The sequence below is a fragment of the Cariama cristata genome, unplaced genomic scaffold (genome assembly GCF_000690535.1).
Source record: "Cariama cristata isolate BGI_N322 unplaced genomic scaffold, ASM69053v1 scaffold4727, whole genome shotgun sequence".
Taxonomy (NCBI): Eukaryota; Metazoa; Chordata; class Aves; order Cariamiformes; family Cariamidae; genus Cariama; species Cariama cristata.
The window spans coordinates 1-12359 of record NW_009628213.1 but is presented as its reverse complement, the minus strand read 5'-3'; the positions used below and the strand labels follow the sequence as shown (position 1 = coordinate 12359).

General features: G+C 50.4%; 1 protein-coding gene across 1 annotated transcript in view; it reads left to right on the top strand.

Moving 5' to 3' along the window:
* The window catches only part of FAT2 (FAT atypical cadherin 2), a gene marked incomplete at its 3' end in the record, with an annotated part of 61838 nt that extends 49523 nt beyond the window's left edge, over window positions 1-12315 (top strand). Inside the window, exons 20-25 of the mRNA XM_009704710.1 lie at window positions 1005-1812; window positions 2612-2757; window positions 6089-6530; window positions 9049-9202; window positions 11104-11696; window positions 12232-12315. Coding sequence (XP_009703012.1) covers window positions 1005-1812; window positions 2612-2757; window positions 6089-6530; window positions 9049-9202; window positions 11104-11696; window positions 12232-12315 — 2227 coding nt within the window. The remainder of the gene's footprint in view (window positions 1-1004; window positions 1813-2611; window positions 2758-6088; window positions 6531-9048; window positions 9203-11103; window positions 11697-12231) is intronic.
* Window positions 12316-12359: the final 44 nt, after the last annotated feature.

Sequence of the window (12359 nt, the reverse complement as noted above, 5' to 3'; positions counted from 1 at the left end):
ATGAGATTAGGATGGCACAGATGGATGGAAACGTCTCTGGCTTTGGAGAAATGCAATCTAGGCACAAATTGTGCAGCTTGGAGCCAGCTCCAGAGCTCATTTCTCCACACAGTCTACCCACAAGAAGCAGAAGGCTAGCTTCTGCATTGATAAAATCAGATAATATGATCATGAGAAATACGCTGTCAGCAGTTTCCTTAGACAGGTGCTTTTCTCAGCTTCATTCTAGTGACTTCCAGTTTAAAGTGAGACCTGGTTCCAGTCCTACAAACTTTCTCCAATTATCCTTGTCATTTAAGAAGTGTTTTAAGTTCCTCCTCAAAGAGGATTTCTATTGTTGCAGAGTGAATTAATTATTTTTTCGATGTTATCAGTGAGAACAGTCCATTACAAACAAAAGGATAATAACATGTAAAGTACATACTTCTTCAGTAATGGTAGTTGTTCTAAAAGCTAGGTACTATTATATTATAAACCTCAACCACTAACTGCCTAAGATTAGGGAGAAACTTATCCTATAATCTGATTATTTGCATTTTTTGATTTTGAGGTTCCTTGAGTCATGCTAGACAGACATTGTCAGAGGTGGGACACGGGCTTAAATAGTCTGGAAGGTGAACAAAAGTGTAAATGTGCGTAACTGCATTATATCTTTGTACACTTCGTTACACATGGAACTCCAAAGACTGGTAACATCTCTAAAGATGATTAATCTTCAGGAAATCAGGAAATGAGCGTGACCCCACCACTAACAGAAGGTCTCGATCAGTCTCCATGCTGGAAGGCAAGCTGCCATTTCCCTGGGGCCATCTCCAGGCAGAGGTTCAACACTGCTGCTAATTTTTCCCATTCCTTCTTCATTCCCAACCCACTGCCTGACAGCTTCCACCCATTGCTACCTGCGAGGCACTCTCCTTCGCAAGACCTTATCAGGCCATCCAGTCAGGTGAGGTGACAGCAAGTCAGCATGTGGCTATAACAGATCCTTCTGTTTTCTTTGGCAGGTCTCTGATAGCGGTATCCCTCCTCTGTCCTCATCTGCATTTATAAATATCCAAGTGACTGAGCAGAGCCAGTATGCCCCCTCAGCCCTTCCCCTGGAAATATTCATCACCACCAATGAGGAAGCTTTCCGAGGTGGCGTTCTGGGCAAGATCCATGCCACAGACCGAGACCCCCATGACACGCTGGTGTACACGTTGGTGGCAGAAGTGCCCCAGGAGGGACTTTTCTCTGTTGGATCTGCGGATGGGAAGATCATCGCTGGGGACAAGCTTCCTCATGGCCACTATCTTCTGAATGTGACAGTCAGCGATGGTACGTTCACAGCCACCACCAGCGTCAATGTCCACGTATGGTGCTTCACGCAGGATGCCTTGGACAAGGCGGTGGTGCTGCACTTCCGACACCTCTCCCCCGAGGAGTTTGTGGGGGACCATTGGCGGAACTTGCAGAGATTTTTGGGAAACATCCTTGTTACCCGGCGTCAAAACATCCACATGGCCAGCTTACAGCCTGCAGCTACCTCTGATGGAGTGGACCTGCTCTTGGCTGTTGGAGAGCCACACAGTTCCTTGTATGAGCCTCGAGTCCTCGCAAATAAGATCACTGTGTCAGCTGGGGAGATGGACCAACTTGTTGGTCTCCGGATGAAGAAAGCAATTCATGTGCCATGTCATGGGTCAGATTGCGCCCATCGTGTCTGCAAGGAGACCATTCAGCTGGATCCAGGCATGATGTCTACTTACAGCACTGCCCGACTCAGTGTCCTCACCCCACGGCACAGCTTGGAGCAAATCTGTTCTTGCAATGGTGAGCAATCCTTCCTGGTAGTGTCCTACCCTATAAACCTGCGCATACTGTGCTTTCCTTCAGTACGCTGTGAAGCACCTGGCCTCCATGGAATTAGGTTGCCCAATGACCAACAACTCTGCCTGCAATTTCAAAGACAAATCTTAGACTCTTGGAGCTTGAAAGTTTCACATAGTCTGTTTGTTTGTTTGTTTGTTTTTTAAATTAACGTCCTGTAGCATTTCAAAGCAGCAACATCCAACTATCTTGTTGGGAAAAGCCACTGATACCTAGCAGGTAACAAAGCTCAGCAATCACAATTTTGATCTCTGAGCTCCTGTGTTGATCCTAGGCTCAGCAAAGCAGAGCCTAACTGATAAATTTCAGGAAAGCCAAATAAAGCGTATTTGTTTTATTCACTCTAGAACACTTCAATAAACAAATGGAGGGAGCAGGGATAGAGGTTAGCATCACTTGGGCAGGAATGGTAGGGAGATACCGTAGAATAATATAAGGACTTATCAAGGATGTAGAAATTCAAGGGTGTTGTGGACCACACTGAGAGTACCTTGAAGCTGCTATAGGACAGAAGTAGCTAGGTTGCTATTGTAGGATTGTTTTACAGTTGAGTACATAGAAGAAATACTGGGAGCTCCAAATGGGAGCTGCCAGAGATGCAGTGCAGCGGTACATGGGTTGCCATGGATGGGACTGTTGCCAGACAGTTAGGGTGTCAGGGTGGGAAAAGAGTCAAGGCTTGACACAGTCCATAGTCTCAAAGTGTGACAAAGACAAGACCTTTCACTCATTCTCCTTCCAGGAACAGCTGTGAGGTTTGGGGGCCACAGCTACATTTGGTACCAGCACTCACAGATCGGCTCCTGGCACATCCACTTTCGCCTGAAGACTCACCAGCTGCACGCCGTCGTGTTCCACAGTAACGGGACTGACCATGCCACTTTGGAGGTATGTATTGCAATGCACGGGGATCTCTTTCCAGCATAAAAAAATACCCAACTTACTCTTTCGGGGAAGGGAATCACAGAAAGAAGGTGCAATAATAGGTACCCTTAGTAATTCATCTAGCTAAAATATAAGACTTGAGAAGATCAAGTGAGACCTGAACACAGTTTGGCAATTGCTGCAACCACAACTAGTGAATCGTTGTTTACATCTGTGAATGCACATGCTAGTCTCTGGTGTGAAGGCAGCATACACCCGTATCATAGATCTACATCGTCTTCTTTCCTTATGGCGTGCTTCTCCATCCCTCTCTCATATCACATCTCTCAGGGCAAAGAATTTACCAAGTGGAATTTTCCCCAGACCAGCCAGCTTCCACTGTAGCAAAGGGCAAACTTCTCCCCAGACCTTAGGAGTGGAGTCAGACTGCCACTGAACACACAAACCGTTTGCCAGATCATGTTATGGCTCAGTCCAACACAGAGGAGGCAGCCACATTGGGCTAGAGGCTTGGGGTAGCAGAGTAGAGATGAGGAGGGCACAGGTGAGCTCCGAGATTGGGAATGATATCACGAGGCTTTACCTGCATCAGAGTGCATGCCAGTCAGGTCATGCGTCTGATCAAATGGACCTCAAATTAAAGGTTCTTTACAGTAATGGACAGGACAGACAAAACAGGAGTCTTAAATGCTATTTCTCAAACCCCAACTCTCCAACCACTTTCTTCAGGTGGTTTCACTGTTTAAGACACTTGCAGAGCCAGGAACATTTCAGTCTGATCACTCTCCTCCCTATGGCTGCACACTGAATCTACCCAGCATTCAAAGATCATCTCCTTCTTCCTCTTTGGCAACAGAAGGAAAGCAGCAGATGACTAAAGAATAGGGGTTTTCTATATTCCTCACCAATTAAATTCAGACTAATTGGAGACCGAGATCATAGGACATACCAGCTTAGAGAGATTTGTCCCTGAGACTAATCACATTGAGATTTACAAACTGTAACCTACTTGGAAGTGTTCATCCTGTCCCTGAATTCTCTCATCCCTTCCCATCGTTTCAAAACCCTATCTTCCTATTTTGAAATATTTTTCTTTCCACTATAAAAGACCCACACAGACAGGGAGCTGCACAGCCCCCAGCACCCAGAGACCTGCCCATAGTACATATTGCAAGCTCCTGCTGCCACAGCCATCGCTCCTTAAGAGAAAGAGCAGAGAAACATCATCCATAAGTCCTGTACCCATCTCCAAGAGAGACTTTAAGATGCATTCTAAAAGGCTGATGAGAAAAACTTCTCAAGAAGGGTGTCTCGCTCTCTGCCCCATCTCTGGGAAGGAGAGTCACCAATTAGTTCAGCTCAGAAAGTATGAGATGGCAGGAAGCTCTACTAAGCCAGGCCTAACACACAGAGTCAAGGGAGAAAAGACTCACTATTGATGGAGTTCAGTGTTCCCATGATCTCCTGTACCCAGATGTCTCCACAAGCTTTTCAAAAGGAAACATTCATAAAGCCTCCACCATAAAGTTGCCTGTGAATCATTTCTTCCCCGACTCACTTCATTAACAGTATCTCAGGGATCAAACTTTTTCTAGACCATCTGGCCTGAAAAAAACTGAAGGAATTCCTCAAGATTTTAAGGTTTGTAGACTGCAGTACTCCAGGTACGAGTCAAGGCTTTGAAATAATTATAACAGATGGTTTGTAGATTTGGTGAAGAGGATGAGTTCTTCCAAGGGCATGATGACATTGCCCTTCCAATCACTAAGCTGTCCAGATGTTCAGAAATAGGTTTCAGCAAGAGAATGGAAAACCAGGCAAGCTGGGAAAGACTTGGCAGTCTGTCAGTTCTCGTTCCAGGGAATCAAGTTCTTAGCTGTCTCCCAGCCCCAGAAATTGATAAGCCCAATCTACAGACCCATCTGAAGTGAAATCATGTTCCTCCAGATAAAATGAAGTGACAAAGTTCTCTGGTGTGCCTGCCAATTGTGCAGAGATTTACACGCAGGCTGCCCTGAGGCCCTTCCATGGCATTTGCCAGCTGCATCTAGTTCTTCCTTCAGCAGTTGTTCCTTCCTCCCACTGAGTTTTATTTATACCATGGGCTTCTCTAAGAGTTAACTGTTGTCCTGCTCTGCTTTTGAGCCCTCCAAAGTAGCCCCAGCATATTGTATGTAGGTTCCTCTAGAGTTCAGTGTAGCCCATAATCACTCCTCCTCTTCTAGTCTCTTCCAAGCATCACCACTCCTCGCTGTCTGTAATGCCCCCCACAGAGATCCCTTTTGCCCGAGATTAATTGCTTGATGGTACGTAGCAAGCTCTGTAGGTTTTCCATGAACGTTTAGTTCCATCAGTTTTCTCCTCCGTAGGCTCTTGGCTTCTATGAGAGAGAGGGTTTATCAACAAAGTACTGGGGACAAAAAGGTGAAAAAGAGGTTTACCCCTGACTTCACCCTGAAACAACACAGCTAAACTTTTTCTCCATATGAGTTTTAAAGATGACTCTTGGGCCACAAATAGGAATTCCTAACATCCTAGTTTAATGCAGAAGACACTGGCGTGGTTCACTTTCAGCAGCTCACTATCTTGTCTCCCTCCCATGTGCTGGAGATCAAGGACTGGATTGCAACACCTATCAGGAGCTTTGGCCTGGCTTTCCAGCATGCTGGTTAGGAGCTGGGTACAACAGTATCCCCTTTCCCAGCCTCCCAACTCCTCCTTCCCACCTCCAGAGAAACCTGCCAGTGCTCCTCCTCAACAAGGTCCTTTCAGCACCCTCACCCATGTCAAAGGGGCAACTGCTCCAGCACCTTCCCCACCACTAACAAGGCAGTGAGAACAGAATAAAGGCCACGTAGCCCAGAAGAAGAGTCCATCTCTGACTGGTGATGGAGTTAGGGATAGTCTGAATACCAGGGCTCTGATTAGGCTCAGAAAGAGGGGAGAAGGGACAAGCAGCTGCAGGAGTATGATCCCATGCCTGTGCACCTCGATATGTGGAAAGATGAGCTTCCCTTCCTCCCCACTGGTGAAAGGTTGCGGGGAAGGACCACGGGTGAAATTGCACCAGAGAGATGAAGGTGTTTTGTAAAACACTGGAGGATGCAGTCACTTAAACAGGCTTTAATTGATCCGTGCATAACTTAATATGGGTGAAGGGGGCTGCATTTGCCTAGCTGGTAATTCTGGGAGTCTGAAAGTTGGGATTCATCTTGAGTCTCAGTGCTCAGGCAGGGAGAGAGGGGAACAAGCAGCAGGAGAAGTGTTGAAAGCCTCCATGAACAGCAGCCACCTGTTTAACAGCTAACCATGACTTCTGGGACTTGTTTTGCAGATGGTTAATGGAGTGCCTCAACTTGCGTACAGCTGCCTGGGGAACTACATCGGGAACCTCTCCTCCTCACGTTTTGTGAGCGACGGTGAGTGGCACTCAGTCTTCCTGGAGGTGAAGAACACATCTGTCCGCCTGCTCATCGATGGCCTGGGAAATGCCTCTCTCCAACTGCCGGGGACCTGTGGTATCTCCCGGGGCAGACGAGACCTGCTTTTTGGGGGCCTTCGGCAGCCGCTCCAGTCCCAGAAAGTCAGCTGGGGGTTCAGGGGCTGCCTGGATGTGGTTGCAATCAATGGCAGAGAAGTGGTTCTCCTGCCCGGGAAAGGGCAATCAAAGGAAGTCATGGAGGAGGTGGGGATAAAACCGTGTTGCTCCCCAACCGGCGCCTGCAGCAGCAACCCATGCCTCAACAATGGGATGTGCTCCGAAACTCATGGAGGAGGTACGTGAACATCCCACGCAGAGCAATAGGAGAGCAATAAGCAGCAAGGGGAGGGAAAGGTGGAACCTCTTCATTCATCCTTGTGTGAGAGGCTACTCCAGAGGAGAATCAGAGGTCCCCAGTCCCAGGGGACCTCAAGTGATAGCTGTCTCAGTGCAGCAGCAGGCTGGGAGGGGTATGAGATCACCATCCTGGCTCTCACCAGCAGACCATGGCCCAAAGGGCAGGAAGGTGTTTCTAAGGACTGTGCACAACCTAGGAGAGCGCAACATTGCCAAAAACTAAAATGCAAATAGAAATTCCACCCACACCTCTGTATCCTCTTTGCTTAAGCAGCCATTAGTGAGGCTGGAATCAGGCAAGATGGGGTCATGCAACGATGGTATCTGGACAGAAACAAGCCAAGATCTTGGTCTATTCCCACTGCAGTCAGTGACTCCCCAGGGCTATGGGAAGGGATATGGGAAAACCGTAAGCTCAAATCCAAGAGTCTCAGGCTAACATGGGGCGCACATGCTCAACAGAGGTTTGATACCAGGCTCTGCCCAAGACACTCTCACCACTGCCCCGTTCCTCCCATCAGAGGGTCTGCCTGCAGCAAGCTGTATCACAGGTACAAGACTAGTTTGCAGTGGCCTCCTCAGGAGGAGGAATCCCTCTCAGTGATGTCCACCATTGTGTCACTGCCCTATACCCATGTCCTAGCTGCCAGCACAGCAGGGCTGCACCCCATCTATCGAAATAGATACTGCATGCGCTTTTGCCCTTCCTTGGGGCAGATGGTTGCTTTCCAGGCTGCCGTGTGGGGTGGAAGCTTCTCCTGCAGCTCTGTGCTCTTTAGGGCCATTGCCAAAGCCCACACCCTGCCCGACGAGTAAGCGAGGATGGAGGAGGGAGCACACCTCCTCCTGCCCTGCCCGCAGCCTCTGGGAACAAGATTCCCAGCTCTGTCGACTCAGCAGCTGCCTGGTTCAGGTGAACTTGTTTGACACGAGGTGCATCTGTACCGAACAGTTAGCCTGGCTGGCACTCCCACCTCAGCCTTACCCTTGAGATCCCCCTGCACAGAAAACCCCTCTGGCTGGGCTGGAAGGGGCTCAAAGCCCATGAGGTGAAAACTCATCACTGGTCTAAGTCAAGGCACCACCTGCTTGCTTTGCAGAGAGCATACAATGGGAGTGGGGAGGAGGAAAATCACTCCCTCACTCATAGTCATCCAGTGCCTTTCCCATAGTTTCCTTCCAAGGTGATCAGCTTCTCCAAATGGCTCAGCTGCCCAGGAGAGAGCCTGTGGGACATGGCCCCAGGCAGAAACCCGCAGGACACTGCTGCAGGGAAGGGGTTGCTCAAGGAACATTTCGTTTGTGAGGTTATCCTAGGTGCTTGGCTTCCCTGAGTGTTGTGGGCTTAGTCCTGGAGACCACGGGCACGCAGCACGAGTTTATGCAAAGCTCTGCCCAGGGATCTTAGGCATGGGATTACAAGCACAGGCAAAGACACGTCTGTGCAAGCGAGCCTGGGTAAGCCACGTGGCCGCATGAGAACGCATCTGTGCGGAAAGGGTCAAAGCCAGACCAGCCACCACATCAACCACAGCACTCGGGACCGCAGGTGCAAACACGTGTGAACCCCCGCATCCAGGAACATGTGTGTGCACACGCAGCCCTACAGGCAACATCCAGAACCTGCTGCATCCTTGTTGTACAACCACTAACACACCCGTGGAAACAGGTCTACATTTGTTCACCCCGTGCTGTGAAGCAGGGATGTTTAGCTTGTGGATGAGTAGCAAAGACTTTTCAAGTGTGCTGCAAGGTGGAAACTCTGAACTTCCCACCCGGCTCCACCAGCCGACTGACTAGGAGGAGCTCAGCACAGTCAGAAATGTTCCCAAGCTTAGGGCTACACTAAACAGGAGCCAAAAACACGAACAGCAGCAGCCCCCTCCGAGTCCCTGACTACGCCGCGTTTCTCTTTGGCTGTGAGCAGACATCTCCTGTAGGCAAGAGAAACCTGACGTGTTGAGACAGGCACTTCATACCACAAGAACTTGCAGGGCCAAAGACTTCAGAGAACAATAAGGTACAGAGGATTGCATTTAGCAGAGTCAGAAACTGTGAATCAGCCGGCCAGGCTCCCCTTCCTTTAACCTGAATTTGTCCCCCAGCTTCTCCATGCGATAAAGCTGTGCCCTGAATGCATCCCTGGCAGGAGAGGGTCTGTGTCAGGAGAGGACAGGCTTGACTTGTTGCTTAAATAGCTCTCTAGTGTCCTTGCATTGCCCCAGAGCGGCCACCCAGCCTCCAGCAACTGCTCCAGGTCCCGTAACGTACCCACCAGCCCTCTGTGGATGGCTTGGGTGCCCCACAGCACCTGCTGTGGCAGCAAGTGCCTGCGCTTAGGTAGCCGGATTCAGCTCTCTGTGGATGCCATCAACACCAGGCACTGCTCCTCCCTCTTCTTGCTAGTTCTTCCATACGGATACAGTCTCTGTACGGCACTCTCTCACCCTTTCCAGGTTACACCTGCATCTGCCCCGGGCTGTTTTCTGGTGAGCGCTGTGAGCTGGGGGACAGTCCCTGCGAGTCCAAGCCCTGCCTGCACGGGGGAACCTGCACCCTCTCCCCAACCGGCTACTCCTGCCACTGCCCTGACTGGTACCTGGGCGAACGGTAAGGTCTGGGAAGGCTTTGGGATGGGTGACCTCCCACGGTGGGCTGAAAACATGATCTCTACCAACAAGCTTTGCACATTTCTGGAGCTCACCATATCCAGACACTCTGGGATTAATTGCAAACTGCATGCATCTGAGTATTGCAGCAGGGAGGTGTCCGAAGGCAGAGCTGAGCAGACCAGGACATAAATAGCTCTGCCATCATATGGTCATTGCCCCTCTGTGCCCATCTCCTCTGAGCAGGAGATTAAAAGAAAATGAAAAATGTCCTCTCCTTGCAGATGCTTTAAATGCCAGCAGATGCTATGCTTGGTGCAGGTTCAAAGCCTCTCCTTGCGAGGGGAAAATCTCTCCCCACAGGCTGCTCCTCCCCATGGTGTGAGCTGAGCTCAGCTGTGATGGGGATACCCTGGTAGCAGGGTACGGGCAGGCAGGAGAATGCCCCGAGGCTGGGGGGAGGCTGGCTAGCCCATTTGCGAGCTGCCCCCTCCTTCAGTAGCTGGGACACCCACCCTGGGTGCTAAAGGGGCTGTTTCTGCCCAGGGCCAGCTCTGCAGGGCTTATCCAAGGGCAATTTCTGTCCCAGGTCACAGTCAATTCATCCAATTCAAAGCTCAGCTCAAGATATTGGTCTACGGTGAAAAGCAGGTGCAGGATGCTATTCCCCCTCTCCTCTCAGACCGGGTATGGATCCCCGTTATCACAAGGTGTAGAGTGTTCAGCTTTGGCCCTGAACCCTATGATTCATATCACTTTGAAGTTCTCACTATCAGTGTTACAGCTTGACTACATTGCCCATATAAGAAATGTCAGTGCACACTTGCAGCTAGAGAATTAACCCAGGCCCAGAGGCTGCTCTGCTGCTCAGGGTTACCCACCGCAGCCCCGCAGCCCCTCCAAGCCCCCTACCCTGCCTGATGAGAGATGCTCAACACAGGCTCAAATGGCGTCATGTCCAGTTCATCCTTCTGCCTTAGCCGTTTAGCCAGGATGAACACTGGTCCTTTGAATCAATGCAAAAGCAGAAATTATTCATGCAACTCTTGGAATAAAAAGCGTGTAGCTGAGCATTAGGTGGCAGTGTAAGATCTGAAATCATCTGTCGCCCAGCCGGAGGCTGTGCATGAACATTACACACCCCAGCTCACACATCCTTAAACACTGACTAAGAAACAAGAAGAGCCCAAACCTCACAGAGTTTGTTCAGTAACGAGAAAAAAACAGAAGGAAAGCCAACAAAGCATTGCGTATTCCCCCTAGCATGGGGAGATCGTTACTATTGGAAGGAACAGTCCTCTGTACTGTTGGGGAATGTTTAGGTTGTGTGGGGTGGAGCAAGACAGAGAATCAGAAATTCAGTTTCAGTTCTGCAGATGTTCCATAAAATGCCAAAAAAAGCCTCTCCAACAAGGATGCCCTTTCACCACCTCTCAGGCTAGGTGTCCCCCAAATGTTTGCTGCAACCTGCAGATATCCACAGATCACCCCGAGAGCCCACAGAGCCTGCAGGACATACGAGACTTCATAAAAGGTTAAGGCATCTCAGAGTGACCCTGGGCTCCCTAATTTAACAGAGTGGGAGCAACTCTTTATGCAGTGTTAGCCCTAGAAACTCCAAATACTCCTCTGAGGCAGGAAGCCTTCCATTTTAATTTGTTGCATATGACTGAAAAACAGGACCATCCTGTAAAACATGGTCTCCTGAAAAGCATCATTTTATACTCAAGGATCATTGTCCTCTGCCAGGAGAGGCAGATAGCACAAATCTAGAAAAGGAGGGAGAGCAGACCAGGATGGAGCATCCTTGGCTGGTGTAAGTCAGAGCCCTGAATAGGATGACGCAGTTCTAGCTGCATCCCCAGGCTGACGCTGGTTGTCTCCATCCTTTCCTCCCCACAGGTGTGAGAAGTTGGCTGAGGAGTGCCAGGACAACCCATGCCGAAATGCAGGGCGCTGCGTGAGCAACCAGGGCTCCGTCCGCTGCATCTGCCCATCGGATTACCAGGGGGACTACTGCACGCAGCCCATCATCACCCCTGCCATCGTGCCCACGCAGTGGGCGGTGGGCCCCGAGGAGATTGCGGAGATCGTAGCCGGTGTGCTGGGGGTGGCCATCCTGGTCGTGGCCTTTGTGCTCATCCGCAAGCGCTACTGCCACCGGGCCAAGGCACACAAGCCCGTGGCCCGGGAGGACCCCGACCTGCTCTCCAAGAGTGAGTTCTCCAAGAGCGTGGGTGTGGGCACCCAAGCCGTACCACCCATTGAGCTCAACATCCTTAGTGACGCAGCGCACAATAACCTGGACCGGGCTACGCCAGAGCAGCGCAAACCCACCAGCACCCCTGAATTCGTCACCTTCAACTCGGCCAATGCCCCAAAGCACCGGGGCACCATCGTGTGCAGTGTGGCACCCAACCTGCCCCCCGCCGCACCCCCCTCCAACTCTGACAACGAGTCCTTCATCAAGTGCACCTGGGCCAGAGAGGAGATGGGTCAGTAGTCACAGCTTTTTCTTGCTCTTACACATCCCTCTTCCCCTTGTGAAGTGGATCTAAGGTTTGCAATCATGAGGGACCAATAGTGTTGGTTAAAGCCAAGTGAAGCACGGGCAAATGCTGCCCAAGCCCTGCTATAGGTCCTTGATTGGCTCTTCCCTCCCTGCTCACCAGTACATCCCAGTTTTCAGCTTTAACCTGCTCAGTCTCGTACACAATCAGCAGGGAGACCATTAACGCATAGTCTGGATTCCCACACATCCCAATGGCATGACGGAGTGCGTCTTTTGGGTGCTAGAGTAGTGGTTGTCTGCAGGCTGGTGGGAACACTGCCTCAGCACAGCCAGGGGTGCCCTCAGGTCCCCTCAGTTCCCAAAGCAGCAATTACAACTCCACTGTCACCACGTCTCCTCTCTTCCCTGATCTGCCACATCTCCTGCAGGCTCCAAGTCCGCAGAAGGAATTAGCAGGAGGGCAAGACAGGGAAAACAACAGCTTGAACTGCAGCTAACACAACTCTCTTTTATTCCAGTCTACCCAGCAGAGACAACCTACTGGCCTCCCCGGTACCTGTCATCAGATGTCCAGGAATATTCCCACTACGAGATCATTCAAGGTCCCCCTGCATCTTCCTCCCACCCTCCTCTCCCCCCACCGCCC